Source organism: Pempheris klunzingeri, chromosome 14 (genome assembly GCF_042242105.1).
Source record: "Pempheris klunzingeri isolate RE-2024b chromosome 14, fPemKlu1.hap1, whole genome shotgun sequence".
Taxonomy (NCBI): Eukaryota; Metazoa; Chordata; class Actinopteri; order Acropomatiformes; family Pempheridae; genus Pempheris; species Pempheris klunzingeri.
The window spans coordinates 21409115-21430978 of NC_092025.1; the positions used below are offsets into that span (position 1 = coordinate 21409115).

At 41.8% G+C, this 21864-nt stretch overlaps 1 protein-coding gene across 1 annotated transcript in view; it reads left to right on the forward strand.

Moving 5' to 3' along the window:
• Positions 1-20568, forward strand: part of ppm1e (protein phosphatase, Mg2+/Mn2+ dependent, 1E) — a 36261-nt gene extending 15693 nt beyond the window's left edge. Inside the window, exons 2-7 of the mRNA XM_070844090.1 lie at positions 12667-12815; positions 16068-16267; positions 17239-17427; positions 17723-17866; positions 18710-18803; positions 19634-20568. Coding sequence (XP_070700191.1) covers positions 12667-12815; positions 16068-16267; positions 17239-17427; positions 17723-17866; positions 18710-18803; positions 19634-20568 — 1711 coding nt within the window. The remainder of the gene's footprint in view (positions 1-12666; positions 12816-16067; positions 16268-17238; positions 17428-17722; positions 17867-18709; positions 18804-19633) is intronic.
• Positions 20569-21864: the final 1296 nt, after the last annotated feature.

A 21864-nucleotide genomic window follows, 5' to 3' on the forward strand; every position in this document is an offset into this window, starting at 1 on the left:
GCCCTCTTGTCATGTGCAACAAGCCATTATGCTGCTTCAATAAGACACACAAGCTTCAGTGAACAAATCTTACTTCTTAAAAGGGACACTTCACTGATTTTACATTAAGTTCAGCCATGATATCATCTGGGTTGGCTCTTTTTGGGAGTGGAGACTACAGATATTTAGTTAAGAGAGCCAAAGTCATGACGGCTATGCTTTCTGGCAGTCCGTTTACAGTTCATGGTTTATAACTCGGTTACACTGGACTGTAAAAGATGGAGAATCACCGATCTTTCCAGCAGTGGCTCACACTGATGTCTCTAAAACAGGCGCCTTAATTAATTTCAGCTCTGGAGAGGCCCCATTTTTGGAAGTGCAATGACCTTCAAAAAATGTTGCACTGTCCTCCTTTCTCTCTTGAAGCGTTATGGAAAGACACTTTTGCAGAAGCCTTTCCAGCCTGCTGCTGCTGCTGCCGCTGCTCCGGAGCGCTGGGTGTCTTTGTTCACACAAGGTGCCTATAATTCAGATGATGAGTCATATGTTTGTGGCAGATGAACTGAATGCAAAGCAGTTCAGCTCACACTATAGACCCTGTCTGACCTTGAGAAATGTATTTGAAAGCTGCTGAAGAGGCGAGAGAGGGGCAAGTTCAGTGTAAAGCAGCCATACAAGTACGACACACCAAGGGCATAAAGTGTGATTATATTGTCGGATTTGATCATGGTTAAGACTTTAGGATTATCTAACTAGAATTAAATGCATTGTGGGCTTTATTCTGCATTCATGGAAGGCTGTTTAAGGAGCAATAAGTGGCTCATAAATTCCATAATTAAAGTGGGAAAGTTCCATGTAGTTGTTTTTAGAAATGTTTTTCTTTGTGTCGACTAATTGATTAATTGCTCATCAGACTTCCGTTATAGTGCAAATTATTTTCTGTAAAGATGACATTTCAAAAGAGTGGAGTATTAATATGCTCTGGACATTTAATAGTCGTCTGTTTGATATTCATTTTGTTTTAGTGGACGTTTTGACCTGATGACGCCAAAGAAAATGTCACCAAATACATGAGGATTCACCTTGGACTGGGATATCCACAGCTAATTTCATGGTTATAGGGTTATATTTATGGTTATTAAGTGTTAGTGCTGGACTAAAGGTCACATCATCACGTTTTAATGTTGTAAAATTGCTTGTTTTTTTTATCTTAATTAGTACATTTGGTTATTTCAGTCGGCACACGCGCAGGATGGGCGGTGGTGAAAGTTAAAACATGGAATCAGCTGCAGCCACAGAAAAGAAAAGAAAGAAATGAGAAAGAAAATTGTTCACAACTGAAAACTAAATCTAACAATAATGAAATAAACTCACGTGTCAAAAGCAACACCAATCAAATGCTAGGACATAAAATACAGGCTGTTTCAGTGCTGGTCAGGAAAAACATTTAAACTTCTCCGAAATGCCTCTCTAAAATAGAGATTACATAAGAAATGAGCTGCTTAAAATTGTCCATGATCTTAATTACAACGTAAGGATTTTACATTGCATTCAAGTTTAAGTATTATGGCCTTGAGGGTGCTTTTATTTAGGAGGTTTAACAACAGCTGTTTCCTGAGCCATGGGTGCCACGCCAGTGTGCAGGGAGCGGTTCACAATCACCAGCATTTCATCCTCTAGAGCAGTTTAATACTCTGTTAAAACAGATGGCGAGGGTAGGATCAAGTCGGCACGTTGGGGCTTGAAGTGATATTTCCCTTTTGACAGCCTTGAAGGAAATCTTGTGCTCTGGGCGATGCCAGAGAATATCGAGGTATGATAAATGATGAATGAGTCAATCACAGGTGTTTTTCCTCAACGTGGCTGCAGCAGAGACGTTGAACAGAGCAGGGGAGAGAACAAATAAATCTTTAAAGGATAAAGCTGCACATATATTCTATAATTCATTACTGTCAACAAATCCTCAGAGAAGACCAAAACCATCAATGAATTTATCTGAATAACACGTTTTTCCTGATGAAAAGGGCTTTTTTCCTTGGCAGTGTTGTGCCTCCGTTCTATCGTGATAAACACACCAAATCTGCAGCTGAAAATAGTACCCAACAAAAACACTACTTACTCCTGTTTAGTGGTGCTTTTGCACCTTTCAGCTCACAGAGTTGCAAAGTCGGGGGAGCTATTTAGTTTTTCCGATAGATAATGTTACGTGACTCCGTAGACTGTATAAGAGAAGTGGATGTAGCCACCATGACATCACCCACTGGTTTGTGGGCCGCTGTTTTGAAGCTTTGAGTTTGGCTTTACGGGCGTCACCATCTTGGTTTTTCGGAGCCAGAAGTGACGTAAATTCGAAGAAGTCCACCTCTTATTGGTTAGTCACAGCATAGTCCTGCCCTAAATCCTCTTTATTGTCTTATATTGTATGCATTATTGTCTATTTTCCTCTAAATGGGTCCATAATTGACTAAATGGACATCATGCTGTGACTTGATTTTACTGACTAAGACCATAAACTCAGTATGAAAACGTTTACTGAGGTAATAAATACAAAATACATCAGGTGACATGACCTGATTAGCACAATGGGACAGACTGTATATAAGAAGTAGACGTAGCCACTGTGACTTCACATCGTTTTGAGGCCTCGAGTTTGGCATTTTCAAAATCACCATCTTGGTTTTGAATCCAGAAGTGACATTCATTCCCTCACCAAACCTCTTCTTATTAGTTAATCACAGGGCAGCATACACTGCTTTGTCATCTATTTTATTCTAAATGGCACCATAATTTACTAAATGAACATCATGCTGGGTTGAAGAAGACTTGAAACTAGCGACTGAGACCATAAACTCATTAGGAAAGTGTTTACTGAGGTGATAAATCAAACGAGAAGTAGGTTTATTCTCCTGTAGACTTCCATACAATCTGGCTTCTGTTTGGAGCCAGTGGAGTCGCCCCCTGCTGTCCATTTAGTCACTTCAGCATTAGCTTAGGGACAGAAAAGAAAAGAGAACAAAGAAAGGGAGAAAACAGCTGTAGTTTGGCTAGTTTGTGTGAGGGAGTTGTTGTTGTTGTTGGTAAATCAGTCACGACACTTATTCTGCTCAAGATGTGGCCTCACAAACGCTTCACTGCTCGCATTAGTTACACAGACAACACCATCGTTTATGTGGAATCAGCTCAATTAACGGAGCTTCCAGAGATAGTTCAGGTCTGGTCATGATGTGGCTCCCCTATAGGCTCTCACCAATCCACCAATGATCCAGCTGGTGCATTACATAATACTGCCTCAAGGCTTTGTGCAGAGCAGCACTGGGCCTGCTCAAAAAAACCTCAGAAGGAATTTCATACAAGTTCCCCAGTCTATCCGTGGAGGCTACGCTGAGACTGAAAGCTTATCTGGAAATTGACGACACTTAGCTACAACGGATACGCGACCGTTTCAAGCGCATGACACATGCAGAGCTTTACGCCTCATTTTTCCTGCAGTGTGTCACCTCTTAAGTCTCCACTTACTGTCATGTCTTATGGAAATATGGAAATAGTAGCACCGCTGCCTACACAACAGCCCCAGATGTAGTGAAGGTTGTTAAAGGAGCTCTGTGGCCGTGGAGGTCTTTCTAATTTTATGACACATTAGACACGCCTCTCTGCAGCCAACATTGTGCACTTCATCGTAAGTGGAACACGGCATTACAAATGCATACGGCAGCACTCTGTGACGTCTGCAGTCACAGTTGCTCCATCATTTCCACACCGAAGTGCACAGCGTTACGTCAGCAGAGCTCCGGAAAAACATCTAGAGGTGTACTTAGGTTGCAAGGTGGAAGTGCTGAGAGGCAAAAACACCACACACCTGTTCCTGACATTGCTTGTTTTTCTTCAGCTGTAGAAGGGTTTTTTCTTGTAATGTGTTCAGAGAGACAACATATGTGTACAGAGCCACTTTCGTTCCACAGTCATGCACCAGAAGTCGTCACGTTTATGGCTTATTTCATGCTCAAGTGCAGTGTTGTAGTGTTTACGCTCATTCTGTTAGCGTCAACAACTGCAGCTCCACTGAGTCAACAATAAATAAAACATCTTGTGATGATCTGTATCTTGTTTTTACTGTCGACAAATCAGATGGAAAGAGCGAAACCAACAATGAATTGATGCCACTAACAAGTGCAGTCTGTGTCGCCAAAGTCTGATTCCTGTGAGCCACAAAGCTCCATTGTTGTCCAAAAAACAGATCAGATCAATGAACCACATTGTTGCCCTGGTCAACTTGTTCCTTCATGACCATGAAGACACACACACTGTAGTTTATTTCAGTTCAATACATCGTCCTGTCTATACGACAGAAATACACACGGGAACTCTTTCCTCGACAGCTTTATAAAACTCCCAAAAATCCCATTTTAGAAGATGGGAAATTAGATAAATGACTTAAATGTACTACATGTATTTTTTAACTGGTTATAAAACAGATAGAGTTTAATGCAGATGCCTCTATACGACCTACTCAAGCTAACAAGACCAGCAGCAAGAAGACTGGCGAAACTGTTTTTATTTTATGATAATTATTGTGGTTCAGTTCCATGTTTCTCACTAATTGTAAAAGTGGCTGCACAAGTTAAGATGGTCCTTAAAATACGAGTTAAGGTTAAAATGTTCACTTACATATTTAAGATTCAAAATTCAAAACTCCTTTATTGTCATTGACATATATACGTTCTGTATGTATGTACATGAGCGTACATGTATGTATGGAAAACGTGAGGATGAGCGGCGCACTTCTTTATCGTCGCTGTCAGCACCCACATCAGGATCCCAGCGAGTTTTATGTCTTTTATTGGATTCCACCAGAAGTTTAATCTTTTTCTCCCTGAACAATTTGTATTTTTATGTCTTCTTTTCTTCCATTTTTTGTGAACTTTGGTCCAACTTTGCGAGACGATAAAAGGTGAGGTGATCACAAACAAATGGTCTCCATGGAAACTGTCCAGTTTTACTGCTGTAAAATCTTTCAATGCAGTGAACTTTTTTTGAACTAAGGAAACCTTTTAAGGGATTCTATGCAACACCCTTAAACTGAGGAGAAGCTTTAATAATCATACATAAGGTGTTTTGTGCACCCTGCCCCTGGTTTCCTTTATCACATTTAGTCATAAATGTAGACGCGGCCTTCATCTCCTCCATAGAAATGTCTTCATCTGCTCCACCACTCTCTACACTCTCGTCCTCAGAAAAACACAACAATGTGTTAATATTAAAAAAAATAACAGTTGAAAATGAGCCAATTTCAATGCATTTGTATCCACAGCTTTTCATATTATTGTATAAAAAGCCTTAAAAGAAACCCTAAAGATGTAAAAAAAAGACGTACTTCTTGATTTTCAGCAGTTAAGATGCAGCTTCAGTGGATTCCTGCCACACATTAGAAGACAGAAAGACTAAAGCAACAGACTTAAGCGCCACATGGTGTGTGTGTGGACTGAGGAGACAAATGAATTCATCAAAGTCATTTGAAAGCCATCTTAAGGGAGAAGCAGCAGTAAAATGCTGTGATTTAAGGGTTTCTGGCGCTCTCTTTGTGTTATGTAATCCTGTTATGCCCTCTTGAGAATACTGTGTTCACATAACAGTAGTTCAGATTTTCTTTGGACCACATTTTGGAAAATTGGATGAAAAAAAAAAAGTGAGAATGAAAATAACCAGTGGATTTTCTCTCCCTGTTGGTAGTAAAGGCTCTGCTCTATCCCTGGTTTGATATGAGGAATGCCTGGTATAAGGGGCCGGCGCCCAAAACAACATATCAACAGAGCCGTGTGAGTTCCAGTGGATCCGCACTCTCACCTCCACTTGGCACAGAAAAGCTTCAATATTTAGAATAATGAAGTGGGAGCTCGTTCTGTGGGTTTGGCAACAGGACGACTGACACCATTGACTGTCAGTCACTCGCTTTTGCGTTGCTATGGAAACAACCTTGTTGCTCCACTCGGGGGCTAATTCTGCAGAAACGAACAAGCTTGTAGAAGAAAAAAAAATAAATAAATAAATGAGAAAAAAAAAAAAAAAACATGGCTGCATGCATGAGTCATCTGCTAACACATACACTCTCCAGTTTTATCAGCCTGTCAGAGCTCCCTTCACCATTGTAGCTAAACACAGCCGCCGCAGAGACCGAACGAGAGAACAAAAGCAGCACCAGACTACGGTTAAGGCCACAGTAATCACCCCTGACTAAAGCATACCGCTATATCCAACCGGGGGAGGGGGGCTATGTGGTGAGAATTCAAGGGAAAACATCACAAGCAGAGATAGCTGATTAATTTAAAGAATTAATCAGAATTAATTTAAAGAATTAATCAGCTATTCTAAAAATCTAATTCCATTTTTTCCCCACAATATTTTTATTCAACCATTAAAGCTCCACCTGCCTGTCGGTGTTGTGAGTTGGGGCTAATTTTAGGGAGTGCATTTTGGCCTTACAGTCCATCTGTATTAAGGTTTAGGGTCAGAAAAAAAAGCCCAAGCTCAACCCTGGAGGTTAATTTTTCAACACAGTGTGAGCTTTCTGCTTTTCTCTGTCATATCATTGTAAACTAGATATAATATAATCAGTCAGTATTGAAAAAAATGAATGGTGTATTTTCTTAAGCTTTTGGTGATAAGACGTGTGTTTGCCGTACTTCTAATTTGGTAAAAGTTTAACTTACATTCAGTGCTACATCACACGTTTTCTTGCTCTGATCGGTTGGAGGTCTTTCCAATTGTGTCCAGAGGCATTTTGGTTCTTTGCTCATTGACAGCAGCCCCTTGGGAGTTGAACATGAAGTGAGAAGCTCTAGGTGTGGTGACTTCAGGCTACTCAAACCAAAACTATCCAAACAGAAAACTGCAGTTAACATGCACAATAATTCCAACTGCAGAAGCTGTTTCTGCTTTAGCCTGTTGCTATAATATACTTAAATACCAGCCTGTTCACATTCCCAGGGTGTCAAATACCACTGCTTTTTCACCCTGTTTGGCCTCTGACGCACAAGTCACCCATTAGTGTCTGCATGAAGCGCTAAAGGACGGTGTAGTGTTTTCCAGCAGTAGAAGTCCACATGTGGAGGTGGAGTTGGAGTAGGATGGCTCGAACACCAGACTATCACCTTCTCCTAAATCCCACCAAGTAGTTTTAGTGTCTAAACTGAACCAAACTGCTATAATTTCAGAAAGCCAACCACCAGTGTTTTTTACTTTTTCCATGTCGACAAAAGTCCGTTATGACTGCAGTGACATTAGATGGTCGGGGCGTCGATATCACGTCTGATATCACGGCAGCACCCAGAGGGGTTGACAAACCGTCGATATTTGACACCTTGGGAATAAGAACAGATTTAAACCAGCAAACCAGTCATGTGCAGCACACATGGGATGGACACAATAACAGGAACACCCGTACTATCCAATCCAGAGCAGTGGTGTTGTGATAAACATCACCTCAGTACAGCTATTATTGCCGTGGTTTTGTTGAGACTGACATAGCGGCGTTGGTTCTCTGAAATGTTCCTGTGGTTTTGTTGAACTGGATTATTTGAGCCATGTCTCTATATACGTTATTTTCAGATATTCACCCTGAAACGTGTCGCGCATTTAATTAGAATTAAGAGATAAACAGAAGAGCGCATTGTGAAATAGAGTACAGCAGCAGCTACAGTGAGATGGTGGTTTTGTGAAAAAAGCCTCTATTTTACATCACTATTTATTTTTTTGATGAACCAGTCGAACCATCGCTGGTCGATTCTCTGACGGTCATGTTGTTGCAGTGTGATGGTGTGAACTGAGATTAAGCTTCCCTTTAATCCTCCTCCGCTCCACATGACCTCACTGTGATGCACAAGCCACAGGGAGCTGTCATTGGTGCGCCATGCGTTCTCCTGTGTGACCTGCAGCCAATCAGAGCGCCTCAGCTCAGCATCCACCCCCACGGGGCAGCCAGTGGTGGAACGAGTGAGGAGAGAGAGAGAGAGAGAGAGAGAGAGGAAAATGTTTCTATGAATGGAAACATGGAGGAGAGGACACTTGTGATGAAGAAACCCAAATACTGACAGAGAGACCCTCCCCACCCCTCATCTCTTCATCCCTATCGTCTTGTCTTTCATCGTTTACACACTCTCACGCCTCATACATGTCTGCTCATTATTATAGCATGTAATGTAATGTAGCACTGGACTACCTGGGTAACAGAAATACCATAAGACAATATGATATTTTATATAATCCAATTTAAAGGATAGGCTCACATTTTTCAAGTCTGGGTTTTAAAGATATGCTCACGTTGATCAGGTCCTTTCCTAATTAATGATTTCTGATGTGACGAGGGATGAAATCCACTTCGTTCAGGGAAAAAGAATACTAAAGTAAAGGATTTTCAGATAATCAGCAGAAGAAAATGCAAATTTATGCACGTTTCCATGCATGCGGCTATTAGGAGTCAGTTCAGCGAGATGAGAAGAAGGTAGAAAGCTGATTCTCCAGCCAGGTGCCATCACACTATAGATGTTTAAAGAGAACTGGATACAGCGTTAGAGACGTTTATTCCCTGGAAAACTGCTCAGTGGTACATGAAGCCAACAAGCCACTTTCTGCTTTAAAGAAATTACCAACGTACTGTGTGTGGTCTATGGGCCTCATAGAGGTAGCAGGCTAACATCCGGTTTAGTCCACCGCTAACTAGAATACGAATAAAATGGCATAATCGTGTCTAAATGTTATCGGACCAAATGAATCAAATCTGATGGTAGAATGAGTCGTTTTGCGGGGGGGCTGTGGCACTCAAACATTATCCACCGCTTTCACAGTGTAATTCTGTGGAGGATTTATTCACATGACGGGTGCCATTGTTGTAACTGCACTGTTTGGCCGCCATGTCAGAGTGGCTCCAAAGCCTGGTGCACTTCCTGGGGGCTTGGATTATATAATTGCAGAAGGAGACGGTGAAATGAGATGATGTAGTTAAAAGTGCACCAGTCAAACGTCAAATGGTAGAGAAAAAAAGACATTTGTTTCATGTGCTAATCTGATGAAGGTTACAGTCTTATCGCTCCACACATATCTGATGTTGGCTGACATTCTTTGTATCTCCATTGGATTTTAACATCACAAGCTTCATGTACGTTATAATATATTCAATGAATGTGTTTTCTTTTTATCGATACACTAACTTTTTTGCAGTACTTAGTTTTTGATTTTTCCTTTCTCCACTGTATAAAAACAGTTATAATCTCTTCAGGCTCTTTTTAAGCGTACGAGTATTTATTATTATATTGTGTGTCCTTTTCAGTTTTGTTACACACACTAAAGGTACATTTGTGATTGTTTTAAGGTCAAACCCCCAACATAAAAAAGTAAAATGAAATAAAACTGACACAGGGTTAAAGAAACCTCTTGTTAATGTGTAAATGTAACCCAGTGATGCGGTTTTTAACCCTGCAGTCTTGTTTAGGAGAATCGTCTGACCTGATGGTGGCACCAGACCAAGACGTCTGCAAAGTGTTGATTTAATTCATGCAGTGACTTTGGAAAGAACTGTTCTACTCCTTGATCCACCCTTAAAGAAGGAGAACAACATATTTCACAAACACAGCTGCCACATTTTCAAGGAGAGGTTTACCCAGGAGGTTACTATGGTTACTGCTTCACGGAGGCATGCTTTAACTACTTTGCTCCTGATGTTTCTAGCCCTTGACCCAGTTTGAGGGCAAAATTAAGGACCCGATAAAAAAGAAGTTTCTAAGGGAGGGGAGGAATTACAAGACTGGATACACATATCTCTGGTCCAGATAACCTTATTTCTGATGAAAACAGGCTGGATTTCAAGCAATTACATCTAAGAAAGACACTTTTAACTTAAAGGAGATTTCCAGGATATTTAAACCTGGGCTCTATTTTGGTTTATGAATTAGTAATACATAAAACCTCTGGAATTGGTCCAGTTGATCACCTCAGTCTGCATCTGCAAAACAGGTTACAATGGCTGTAATGAAATCCTTTGCCGCAACTTGACCCAATCAAAGAACGTCCACTAAAAGTGTTTTTTTTTTGCCACTGACAGGATCAGATTGTTATTGTAAGTGTGCTCTCTTCAAAACTGCCAAACTTCATTGAAAAAAACACTAATTTTACACACAATAACACACAGTCTCGTGCTTTGCGAGGTAAAATTACTGTTTTTTTCAGTGGAGGCTGGTGGTGATGTTTCTGGTTAAACAAAAAGGACCTTACAGGTCTATCTCTGTATGAATCATTTCCATAATGTTGTCAAACACTTAACCGTCTGAGTCTGTCAGTGGCAAAAACCAACACGTATTTAGATCAGGCGCACTTGCCCAAAAGGATTACATTACAGCCATTGTACCTCATTTAAAAAAATATATATAAAAATAGGGTCCAGTCTTAAAGATACTGGAGTTCTCCTTTAACTCAGTCAGCCACGCCACAGGCGCACCTATCAATACCTCCACAACCTCCACCTCGCTACGTGAAGGTCACTCGACTTGCTGCATCGACACATTGGCTGTTGTAAATCATGAGGTGTGGAAACCGGGCTATCCAGATTGCATGTTAATTCCAGGAGAGAACTGGTTTTACTGTCCCTGAGTCTTTATTGTTGAATTATTCATGTGGGAAATGAGGCCTGCCACAATGTCGGGGGGGAAAAAAGTGACAAATTCGATATATTTGGACACAACGTTAGGATTAAAATGAGCAACTGCCTTTTTAATACGTTTAACTATTTCTGTAACATGATCATCAGTGAAGTTATTTGTAGTTTCTTAGGTTTCCATGGAGAGAGGAATATTCCCTGTTGTGTTTCAACGTAACATTTTACCCTTTTCCAACACGACAGCATAGACTGAGCAGTAATGAAGAAAGGAGGGAAACTGTCACCACAAACATGCAAAAATTTCAGTGCTAATTAGCAAGTGTTAGCATGCTAACACGCTAAATATGGTAACAATTAAGCCTGTTAAATGTCAGCAAAATAACACTGTTAGCATACAGACATTAACATTAAGCTGGAGACGTACACCAGTTAATAACCATGATTACCTCTATTTTCTTTTAGTTTTGGGGAAGTATTTTCTGAATGAGACTCATTATCTTCCACCTGTTGATTAACCAATCAAGACACACCCTCAAATGAAAGTCCCCTGAAGGTCAGAATCAGGTTTTCTCCCCTGAAACCAAAACACACTCTCAATCAAAACTTCACATTACTCCTTCCTGAAGTATTTGTACTTATTGTACTTTGCACTGAAGTATTTGTATCACAGTTGTCCAGAACAGCCGTGAATTAATGATAATTTGAAGCGAGTTTAATGACGAACTCCTTCATGAAGAAACTAACGCCAGCTCGGGTTTATTCTCAACTTAATTTGAATGTGAGTGAGAGCATCCAGAAGTTGGGTTACCATGGTTACCTGCATCTGGAGGTGACCTAGTTATGTTGGTGACTCACATACAAAAAGCCTTCAGTCCTTCAAACGACCCCCTCTTCCTCCTCCTCCTCCTCCTCCTCCTCCCCCTCCTGTTAACCTTAAGACAGACACACCTCCTCCAGCACAGATCCAACACACGCAGCTCTGGCCAGATGTAGTCGATCTGCGCTCAGACAGAGCTGTTATATCATTTCAACATTATTCAGAGCTAAATACTGGCACCAGCTCGCTCCAGCCACAGGAAGTCCTGAATCAAGGCTGTTAAAAAGCTTGTTTTAATTGTTCTATCATTATGTCGATACTGAATATTACTTATATTTAAAATGTCAACTTTTCTTGAGCTGTGTGACAATTAATTTTCCAGATAATCAAGTGGGATTTGTCCTTTCTTATGCCAACACAAGATATTATATAATCTATCTGCAGACATTCACTTTTTTTCCCACTTTGGTCCACATTTAAATGGCTTGACAACTATTGGATGGATATTCATGGTCCCCAGATGATACAGCCTGCTGATTGGGGATCCTCTGATTCTGAATTTAGCGCTACCATGAGGTTTACGTTTAATGTTTAACGTTAGCATTTAGCATATTCAAGTCCAGCACACGTACAGCCTAACACAGCGGTCTTAGTCTAGCTTTAACATGAACATTTCTGATAAGGACGCAATAAATTAGTTTTTTAAAGAACTGCAATCAGGATATTTAGTACATTTAACAACTTAGAGTTAAGAAAATAAACGTGTCAGCGCTCTGGATTGGATAAACAACTGTATATCACAGAGACTCTGTTTTTGAGGACATTTCTGTGCTGCAGTTTTTTGTTTCTTGGTGTAATTTCTAACAGCTCCCTCAATAAATATATACATGAATAAAGAAATACATACATTTTGACTTGACTTTGACTTGATTCCTTACCAGCAGACATATACGCTGATACAAATGTCTGTGATAAGCTAAAATAAGCTGATAATATGTGACATGATGATGTCTCAGTCTGTTCTGTACTGGAAAGGAAAAGCACACATCTGTTAAGGCTCAAGAGAAGCAAAACCATCAGGATGTTTGTTCCATCCAGCACGTTCATACCGTGGACCCACTGTGTGTCTATACATACTGTACTTTATGGTCACCGTTGATCTCCACAGAGGATTACTGTGATTACCTCTCTGATCCATTCATAACTGTGCCGTCTCTCCTCCCTACAGTAACTGTCCATGCTCCCTGGCTGCAGCCCTCGCCCGAGCCACAGCAGACAGCCTCCTGCAGACTGACCTCTCCATCCACCACCTCAATAAGACTGTAGAAGATGGAGCTGACCCGTTACCACGTGAGTCCCCCGGGAGCCCACGAGACCGCTGTCTCCCTCTCTCACTCACATATATAGATGCACAGACAAATTAGGTCTCTCACTCACTTCATCCCACACACATACACAGGCATAAAACCACCAGGGCTTTGTCCCAGTTCTCCCCCGCAAAGCTGCGTTAAGTGGTATTTGACCGCTAGAGGGCAGAAAGTTGACTCCAAAACATACTCCGCTATGAGTCGGGGTAGTCTACATCCACCGTAGATCTAACGGATGCTTCTTCTGATCATATTTCCACTATAGTGGTAGTTATGTGTGTATTATAATCATCAGCTGCACTAAACATTACATTTAGTTCGACTGATATTGACTGAACACTTCAATTTGCAACTTCTATTACAGGAAATATGGCAAGCAAACATATCAAAATTAATTATATTCTGTCTGCTAATCCTGCACTAATCAGCATTTTTACATAAGCATGATTATGTGTGTTCCTATTGATTAACTATAGTTTGCTGTACACAGTCCTGCTGGAAATACCCACAAGAGCACCTAATGTGTGTTAATCCTCTGCTGAAAATAGTTCCCAACAAATGCACTATTTACGCCTGTTTGAGTAACGTTAGTGCCCAGCTGTTTTAGGACATTACATTTCTATTTGTGACCTGTTTTTGTGAAGATTCATGTCTTCATCAGGAGCCAGTGGGCAGACAGGACGGGGAAGTCAGGAAGTATTGAGAGGCCGACTAGCACATCATTGGTTTTTGGTCTTGGGATTTGTTTCCAATGATGAAAACAGAATATTTACTGGTAGTTCGATAACGGTACCCAACAGTACCTTTTTTACAGCACTTTACTCTCTCTGTAGTTGTAATTTCAGCTGTAAAAAGGTAATCCAAACTCCTCGATTTGGACATTTTATACACATCACACAGACTAAAATCCCTCCCTGCAGCGAGTGTTGTCTCCATCAGGTTTTGAAAAGTGTAACAACACTTGCGCCCACTTTCGGCTCGTGATTGCTGTGACCATGTTGGACTCAAACAAGCTGTGGGGGCGACGTAGTCTCGCCCTCACTGTCTCTCTCTAACCTACTCAGGCCTGCTCTCTCACTCAGAGGAGCTCTCAAGTGCTAAAAGTTGTCACAGATTGATTTAAGGTGACTTGGCACTTTGTAGTACAGATGTAATTCATTCGATAGTCTTGAAACTGCAGCTTTCAGCACCTGAACTGAATTTCCAGCCTTGAATTTTAAGATGTCAAATGTTAGGGAGAAATATCCTCACAGAAATTAATAAATTCTGCTGTAACTTGTACATATCATCGTAAACTGAAAGCTTAATGACAGACGCAGAATTTGTGGTGAGCCACCTTTGTCGCCACACTTTATGCACCAAACATTTTTGGTTATCTGGGCTTAATGTGCATTGCCAAAAACACTCGGTGAATAAAGCATGATGCACTGGAGAAGACTTGTGTGACCTGTTTTAATTTTGATGGATGTGCATGGGAGCTCAAACTGTTGTGCACCTCGCTGCGTGTGCTTTCTCAGAGTAAGACCGCCTTGTGTTGCATAACAGCCGATCACATCCTGTTTGATGTTGCTTCACTGGACTCGACTGTGTTATTTTCTTCCTTCAGCTATTTGCAAGGTGTTATGGGAGGCTTTTGATGCCAGACGCACTGCTTGAAACATCTTCCTTCAGGAGAAAGACGGGGTAGAGGCTGAACAGTCAGCTCACAAAGTATAGTTTAGTATTGGGGTTTGACGTGTGCATGCTTTTTTTAGGAGGTGGAGGGGCGATGGTGAGGGGAGGGGAGGAAATGGGACACAGTGTAGCCTGGTCTCTCTCTCTGTCTCAGTGATGCCATATTTGGGAGAGCAGAGTGAAAGAGAGGACAACGGCAAAGACAGGATAGACTATTACACCTGCAGCTAACATTAGTAGGTCAAGCCCATGTGTTGGTTATTACAGACAGCTGATGCCACTTCCGGGCTTGCCTCTGTTTCACTAACTTCTGTAACTCAGTGCAACCTCTCAATGACAGTTTCTGCTATCTGCCTTTCTAAACTTAAACCTATTAGTTAAAAAATACACTTTTTAATGTGATTTCCACAGAAATATCTGGCCCCTGTGTGTCTAGAGACCCTCAAGCTATGAGGAAAGACCATCCTCTCTCTCTTCTCCTCCTGTTCCATTGCAGGAGCCTAAATGCAGTTTACTGATGTTTAACTGGCTCACATTTAATATTTTAAGTTCATATGTGAAATAACAGTTACAGTGGCACATTAATAGTTTGTGGATAATTCAAAATGCATAAAATCTTTTTGGAATAAGTTACTGCTGCTTTATCTGCACACCTTTTAATTGCTTTATGATACTCGTGCGATAACTTGTCTGAGTTTGGGAGCCATACTGTTTTTTGATCGCTTTGAAAATGGATAATTTTTCTGTCTAAGTGAAGAGTTGAAAGTAATGTGTTTTTGAACCTTATAGCATGTAGAAGTATTCTAGAAGGACCCCAAAATAAAAGCATGAACCTGAATATGTCTCATTTAAAGCAACATAATGCAACTATATTACTTCAGCCGTGAGTCCGGTGGGACGTCACAGATATGAGGAGGTGAATTAGCTGAGGTTGACTGTACAGCAGAAGAGGTTGACAAAGTTTCTATGGACATTTTGATTATTATGACTTTTTATGCCTCAGGTTGTCCGTTTGTCTGTCCGTCTGTTTGTCCCATTCTCGTCAACACGATATCTCAGGAACGCCACGAACGTCTGAGTGATTAGATTTTGCTGCTCAAAGGTCAAGATCACTGCAATAACTCTAGAATTCATACGCTAATTATGACATTTCACACAAACGTCTAATAGGATAAAATGAGGCGGTGATGACATTTTATATCCCTGACGTTAAAAGGTCAAAGGTCAGCTTAACTGTAACGTTTTTATGTGGAACAAAAACACTTTTCTGTCCGTTATTCACTCAGAAACAGACGAGTCAGTTGTGACCATGTTTCACATTTGGTTGGATTCTGAGCCAGTGACACTAATCTGTCTGGACAGACATGGATGTGAACTTCAACTTGACTGGTTGGAGCAGACAAACAACCGCATGGCGGTGATTCTGGTTTCCCCAGGTCACTGTGGGAATCCATAGTAACCGATGTGAATTCAAACAGGCGGCAGCTTCAAGCTACAAAGAGCTATGATGTAGTTACCTTGTGGATGATAAAGAAGCTCTTTGACTGATTCTGTGTGTGTGTGTGTGTGTGTGTGTGTGTGTGTGTAGAGATTGAGTCTGTGAAGCTGGCCCGCCTGGTGTTTAATAGACTGTTTGAGATGTGCTGCATCTGGCTGAAGGAGCTGCCCTTCCGCCGCCGCCCACAGCCGTACTACGAAACCTCCATCCACGCCATCAAGAACATGAGGCGCAAGATGGAGGACAAACACGTCATCATCCCCGACTTCAACACGCTCTTCAACGTACAGGTAAACACACCTTTCCTATGCACAAACTGGCTGTTATAGCACCGTTATCTGGCCTGTTGATGTAAAAGCCTTTTAAAAGACTTTATGGTGCCAATACCACAGTGTAGAAATATTACTGTGGTAAAAGTACAAAACACCAGCACAAAATTATACTGCAAACTGTAAGTATGTTCAGTGTTCATGATTGAACATCATAAACTCTGCTGTAAAGAATTTTTAAATAAAAAAGTAATCACTTAAGTCTAAATTGATCTAAAGTAAGGCAATAAAGTAAGTTATTTGCCCTTTCCACAAAACTGAATCAGCTGGTGCCAAAAATCCTCCCACTCACCAATAAATTGCACAAATGAGTTACAGGTTTAGATTTTTCAGGGCGACAAAAACACTTGTCAAGTTTGACTGCCAACAATTACGTTTCAGAAGAAGAAGAAGAAGAAGAAGAAAAGGAAGAAAGATTATTTGTGTAGCACTTATCAAAACCAACATAACTAAGTGCTTTACTACGAACACACAACATTAAGTAAGGGATCATGTACAGCGGGCGGCGTCTTCTTACTAACACTCAGAGGAGGATGTGCAGAAAAGGGACATTACGTGCAATATCATGGATACAATCATAGAACAGTAGATTTGATATTGTACATAAATCACTACATGTGACCTTACTGTTAACCTTGTTTGTATTTCTGGCATTTTATGTATTTAGTTGTTTATGGATATCTATTTCAAAATTCTTCTTATTCTTATTATATTCTTCTTATCTAATCTGAGGTAGCCTTCCTTATATTTAGTCAGCAGTATTTGCAGGTGTTTTTTTGTCTTTCATTTTCCTTTTTGTCAGACTGTTAATGCATTTAAGTTACTGTTTAGTCTTAATGTAAGGAGCTGTCAAATATTTTGAGTCATGACGTTTAATACGAACTGCAGAGCTGTAGCGTTAACGGGTGTCTGTGACTGCTCCTGTCTGTCAGGATCAAGAAGAACAGGCTTACTTTGCTGTGTTTGACGGTCACGGCGGCGTGGATGCTGCCATTTATGCTGCCAACCACCTCCATGTCAACTTGGCTCACCAGGAATCCATCAGCCAGGACCCGAGCGATGCGCTCTGCAGAGCCTTCAAAGTCACAGACGAACGCTTTGTGAAGAAGGCCTCACGGGAGGTAAACACACCTGCAAGCAACCAAAGCCCATTCATAATTATTAATATTTTACGCTGATCAGTACAGAGAACTGACCTGTGTAAACCTGAGGGTTTTCACACATTTACAGCCTAAAGTTGGAAGTCTATCATACGTGTAATCATATTTGTGCATTTATTTTCCTCCCAATCACAAATATATGTTGATGTTTTCACCACATTAGCTACCCCACAGTGTTTCCATGCACCTCTGGGTATACACACAGTACATACCCCTCCTGCATGACATAGTAGTGACGTGCGTCTGTGCTTGGCAGACCCTGCGTTGCGGCACAACAGGCGTGGTGACGTTCCTGCGGGGTCGGACGTTGTATGTGGCCTGGCTGGGAGACTCCCAGGTTATCCTGGTTAGGAAGGGACAGGTTGTGGAGCTGATGAAACCCCACAAACCAGACAGAGAGGTAACACACACTTCCTCACTCGCTACAATCATTTACATATTTAAAAAAATCACTATATGCATTTGTAAAGAGGTTTATGCTGCATTTTAACTCATAACCTGGGCTTTACATGAAACAATGGCTCATTTATATGTAAATAACAAACTACTCCACAAACACCTGTACTATAAATTAAAATACAAGTAATTCTACCATACCTGATAAGGCTGAAGCTACAGCTAGCTAGCGTAGCTTAGCATAAAGACTTGAAACAGGGGGAAACAGCTAGCCTGGCTCTGTGCGAAGGTAACAAAATTAATTTATCAGCACTTTTGACCACTTAATATGTAGTTTTTGTAATTTGTACAAAAAAGTAAGTGTAAAAATGACAGTTTAGCATTTTTTTCTGAGGATACATACCAAACTGCTTCTGGGCTCTGAGCAGTTGCCAAGCAACCAGCAGGGCAACCAGGAAGTTACTGGTCAAGAAACTGTCTTTACTTCTCATTTAATTAGATAAATTAAATAGAACCTGTTTATTTGTGAGCTTTAGAGATGGGTTTTGTTACTGTTTGACAGGCTAGTGTTTTTCCTTCTGTGTCCTGTCTTCATGCTAAGCTAAGCTAACTAGCTGCTGTCTTTTCCAAAATGTTGAACTATTCCTTTAAAGTGTACAGACATTAATATCCATTATATTCAACATACCCCCTTCAAAAAACACTATTAACAACAAATTAGTTATTCTTACTGTGTTCTTGTAAAATCTGCATTATAAGAATTACTTTAAGTTTCAGTTATTTCAAGTTATTCAGTGTCAGGATTGTTTTGTACTGTGTGACAGCTATGCTTCATGTGTGTCTGCAGGATGAGAAGCAGAGGATCGAGGCTCTGGGAGGCTGTGTGATCTGGTTTGGCACATGGAGGGTTAACGGCAGTCTGTCTGTATCCAGAGCAATAGGTAAAGTGTTCAGCTCAGTCCGATACTCGGTACACCTCATGTTGTTTATAGTCATACACTTTTTCTGATTACCTTCAGTAGACGGCAGTCTGCATGTCCCCAGTTTGGAGAAGCAGGCAGAAGTCCATTAAGCAATGTACTGCTATGGACGTGGGCAGCAGCAAAATGTATTTTAGCCACCTAAAAAAAAACCAAACATCACTTAAAGTGTACACTATATTTAGAATATTTTCATCGCTTTACATTGCCATCAGCCTGCCCTGTGATGTGAAGCTGTGTTCTCTCTCTTTGGTCTCTTGATAGCTGCTGCCAGACTCCACTGATAAAAATAATAATTTTACCTTGCATAACATTTACTGTCTACCGAGTTACTAGTCTACTGCTGCCTCAATCGCAGAACTAACATCTTAGTTTGGATTCAAATTGACCATTTAAACCACAAAAGTCACACAAAAACAGACAAAAACAAACAAGACGTTCAAGCAGCAGTAGACCAAACTCCCATTTTCTGTAATGTAAAATTAGTGTTTTTTTCAATGCAGTCTGGTGGCTTTGAAGCGAACAAAGAGGGAGAGAGAGAAAGCGCCTTCAGTTTGGAAAGAGCTGTCAGATGGCAATTTAAAGCAGTGAAAATATTTTGAATAAATCATACACTTAAACTGATTCTTAGTGGCTAGAATACATTTCTCCTGCCTGCTCCTCCAAACTGGACAACAACTGTCAAAGTACCTCATACAACCCCACTTAAGAAAATCCAAACTGTCCCCTTAAAGTCAACACAAAAGCACAGATGTGCTGCTAACAGAATAACTTGTTACCTGTGTTGGCAGGCGACTCGGAGCACAAGCCCTACATCTGTGGGGACGCAGACCATAGTGTCTTCCCATTGGACGGTTCAGAAGACTACCTGATTCTGGCCTGTGATGGCTTCTGGGACACAGTGAGTCCAGATGAGGCGGTGCGGGTGGTCAGCGACCACCTCCAGGAGAACACCGGAGACACCACCATGGTGGCCCACAAGCTGGTGGCCTCAGCCCGTGATGCAGGCTCTAGTGATAATATCACCGTCATAGTGGTCTTCTTGCGGGACCCACGCTCCCCGCCACCCACCAGCACAGACGAGGAGGAGGAGGGCGTGGTGGAGGGAGACGTCGAGGCGGAGGAGGTAGCAGAGGTGGAGGAGGAGGAACAGGAAGAGGAGGAGGAGGAAGATGAAGCAGTCAGGGTAGGGCGCGATGGCGGTGAGGGAGGCAGCACTGCGGACATCGGGGGGAAGGGTCGCGGAGGCTGGCCCCTGCAGCAGTGCTCTGCTCCCGCTGACCTCGGCTATGAAGACCGAACGGACTCGTTCACGGACAGAACTAGCCTCAGCCTGCTGGGGCCGTCGCTGGAGGGCCGCATCTCCTTGACCCATGGCTCACAGCAACCCTGCTCCGACTTTAGCCCCGACCTCTTCACAGCCTCCCACATCTACCGAGAAGAACGCCCTCTGAGGCGCAGGTCCTGTATCCCCTTTCAGGAGCAGAGCATCTCTAGCTTCACGGACCCACTGTGGCCCCAGACAGCCATGCTGTTAGGCCAGACAGTGAGGCGAAGCTGCAGGCTCGGTTATGGTAGTCGCCGGTGGGGCCGGAGGAGGCCAGGCACATCCAAGGAGCTGCTAGGCCTGTTGCCATCTGGCCACCTGCTGCCACACACGCAGCGCTACTCCAACCGGAGGCCTGGGGTGGCAGTGCCTCAGCTGCCCCATGATGCCACCATCTGAAGAGGTGACCCAAACCAAACCATTTCCTTCATTCATTCAGTCCTGCTCCCTGCCCCTCAGCCCGCCCGCCCACCTCTGCCTTCAACAACACATCTTTCTTTGATAGTAGGTAGTTGAGGCTCCTGCAGTCGTTGTGTGATTATTGAATCTCTGTCGGAGGAGTGGTGCTCTCTGTCCTGTTTCCAAACGTAACCTGGCCCACAAAACATAAGTCCTGCTCCTTAGTGCTGTAGTTAAAGCCAAAAGTGCATCCTCTCCATTGTGACCACTCATCAGTCAACATGAAGCCAGAGCTGGAAGTGCAAGTTAATGAGATGTGTTCAGACTGAGCGTGAAGTGAATCTTAGAGGCTGTGTGACTTCCTGAATGAGGATAAGGAAGGCGGTTTAGAGGGAAATAACATCAACATAAACCAGGTCTATTTCATAATTAGTTGTCTTGACCCTGACACATAACGCACTTTTCAGTGGGTGCTGTTAGCTAGCTGGGGCTTCAGTCTGTACTGGACCACTCGCTGATAAGGGACCCAAAATATCTCTTACATTCAGTCTGAATGCACGTTTATGTTTAATTTATATGCTTGGTTGCTCCACGCTCTCTGCAGTGTTGTCGTAGGACAAATTTGTGGCTCTCAGGTACATACAAAAACAAAACTTATTTAGCTTGCACAAAAAACAAAAATACTTAGCCAAAACTATACACCTGAACGTTACACCCATATGAGATGGATGAAAATGTCGTTCCAAAACCATGAGCGTATTATTACAACAGCCTGCATTCTTCTTTGAAGGCTTTCCTCGAGATTTTGGCTGCAGTGATTCTCTTTTAGCCACAACAGCATCAGCGAGGTCGAAGGTGGTACCCGTAGCAATATATCCTCCAATTATTGCTTTTAAATATAAACTCAAAAATGTACTTTAAACTTGTAACACAGTGTAAGTAAAAGTAAAAAAAAAGATAAGTGTTCCTTAAATTACAACAAAGGCAGATTTTACAAAGTTTCCAACGACCTCAAACATTTAGTCGCCAGTCTGTACTGTAATTTCTTGCTACTTACCGGATGATAATTACGCCACTACACAGGCATGCTTGTTAAGCTGATATCAGCTGAAAATACTGGCCATGCAGATTAATTGGTCGAGCTGTATGTGAAAAGAGAACGAGACCTCCTCAAACTCTTCCCACAAAGCTTGAAAAATACTCTAAAAGATCATTATAGCTGTAGAATAGCACTATGAGTCTCCTTTATTGGAGTTACGGGGGCCCTGAAATCTTTGAAAAGCAGGCCTAGACAAA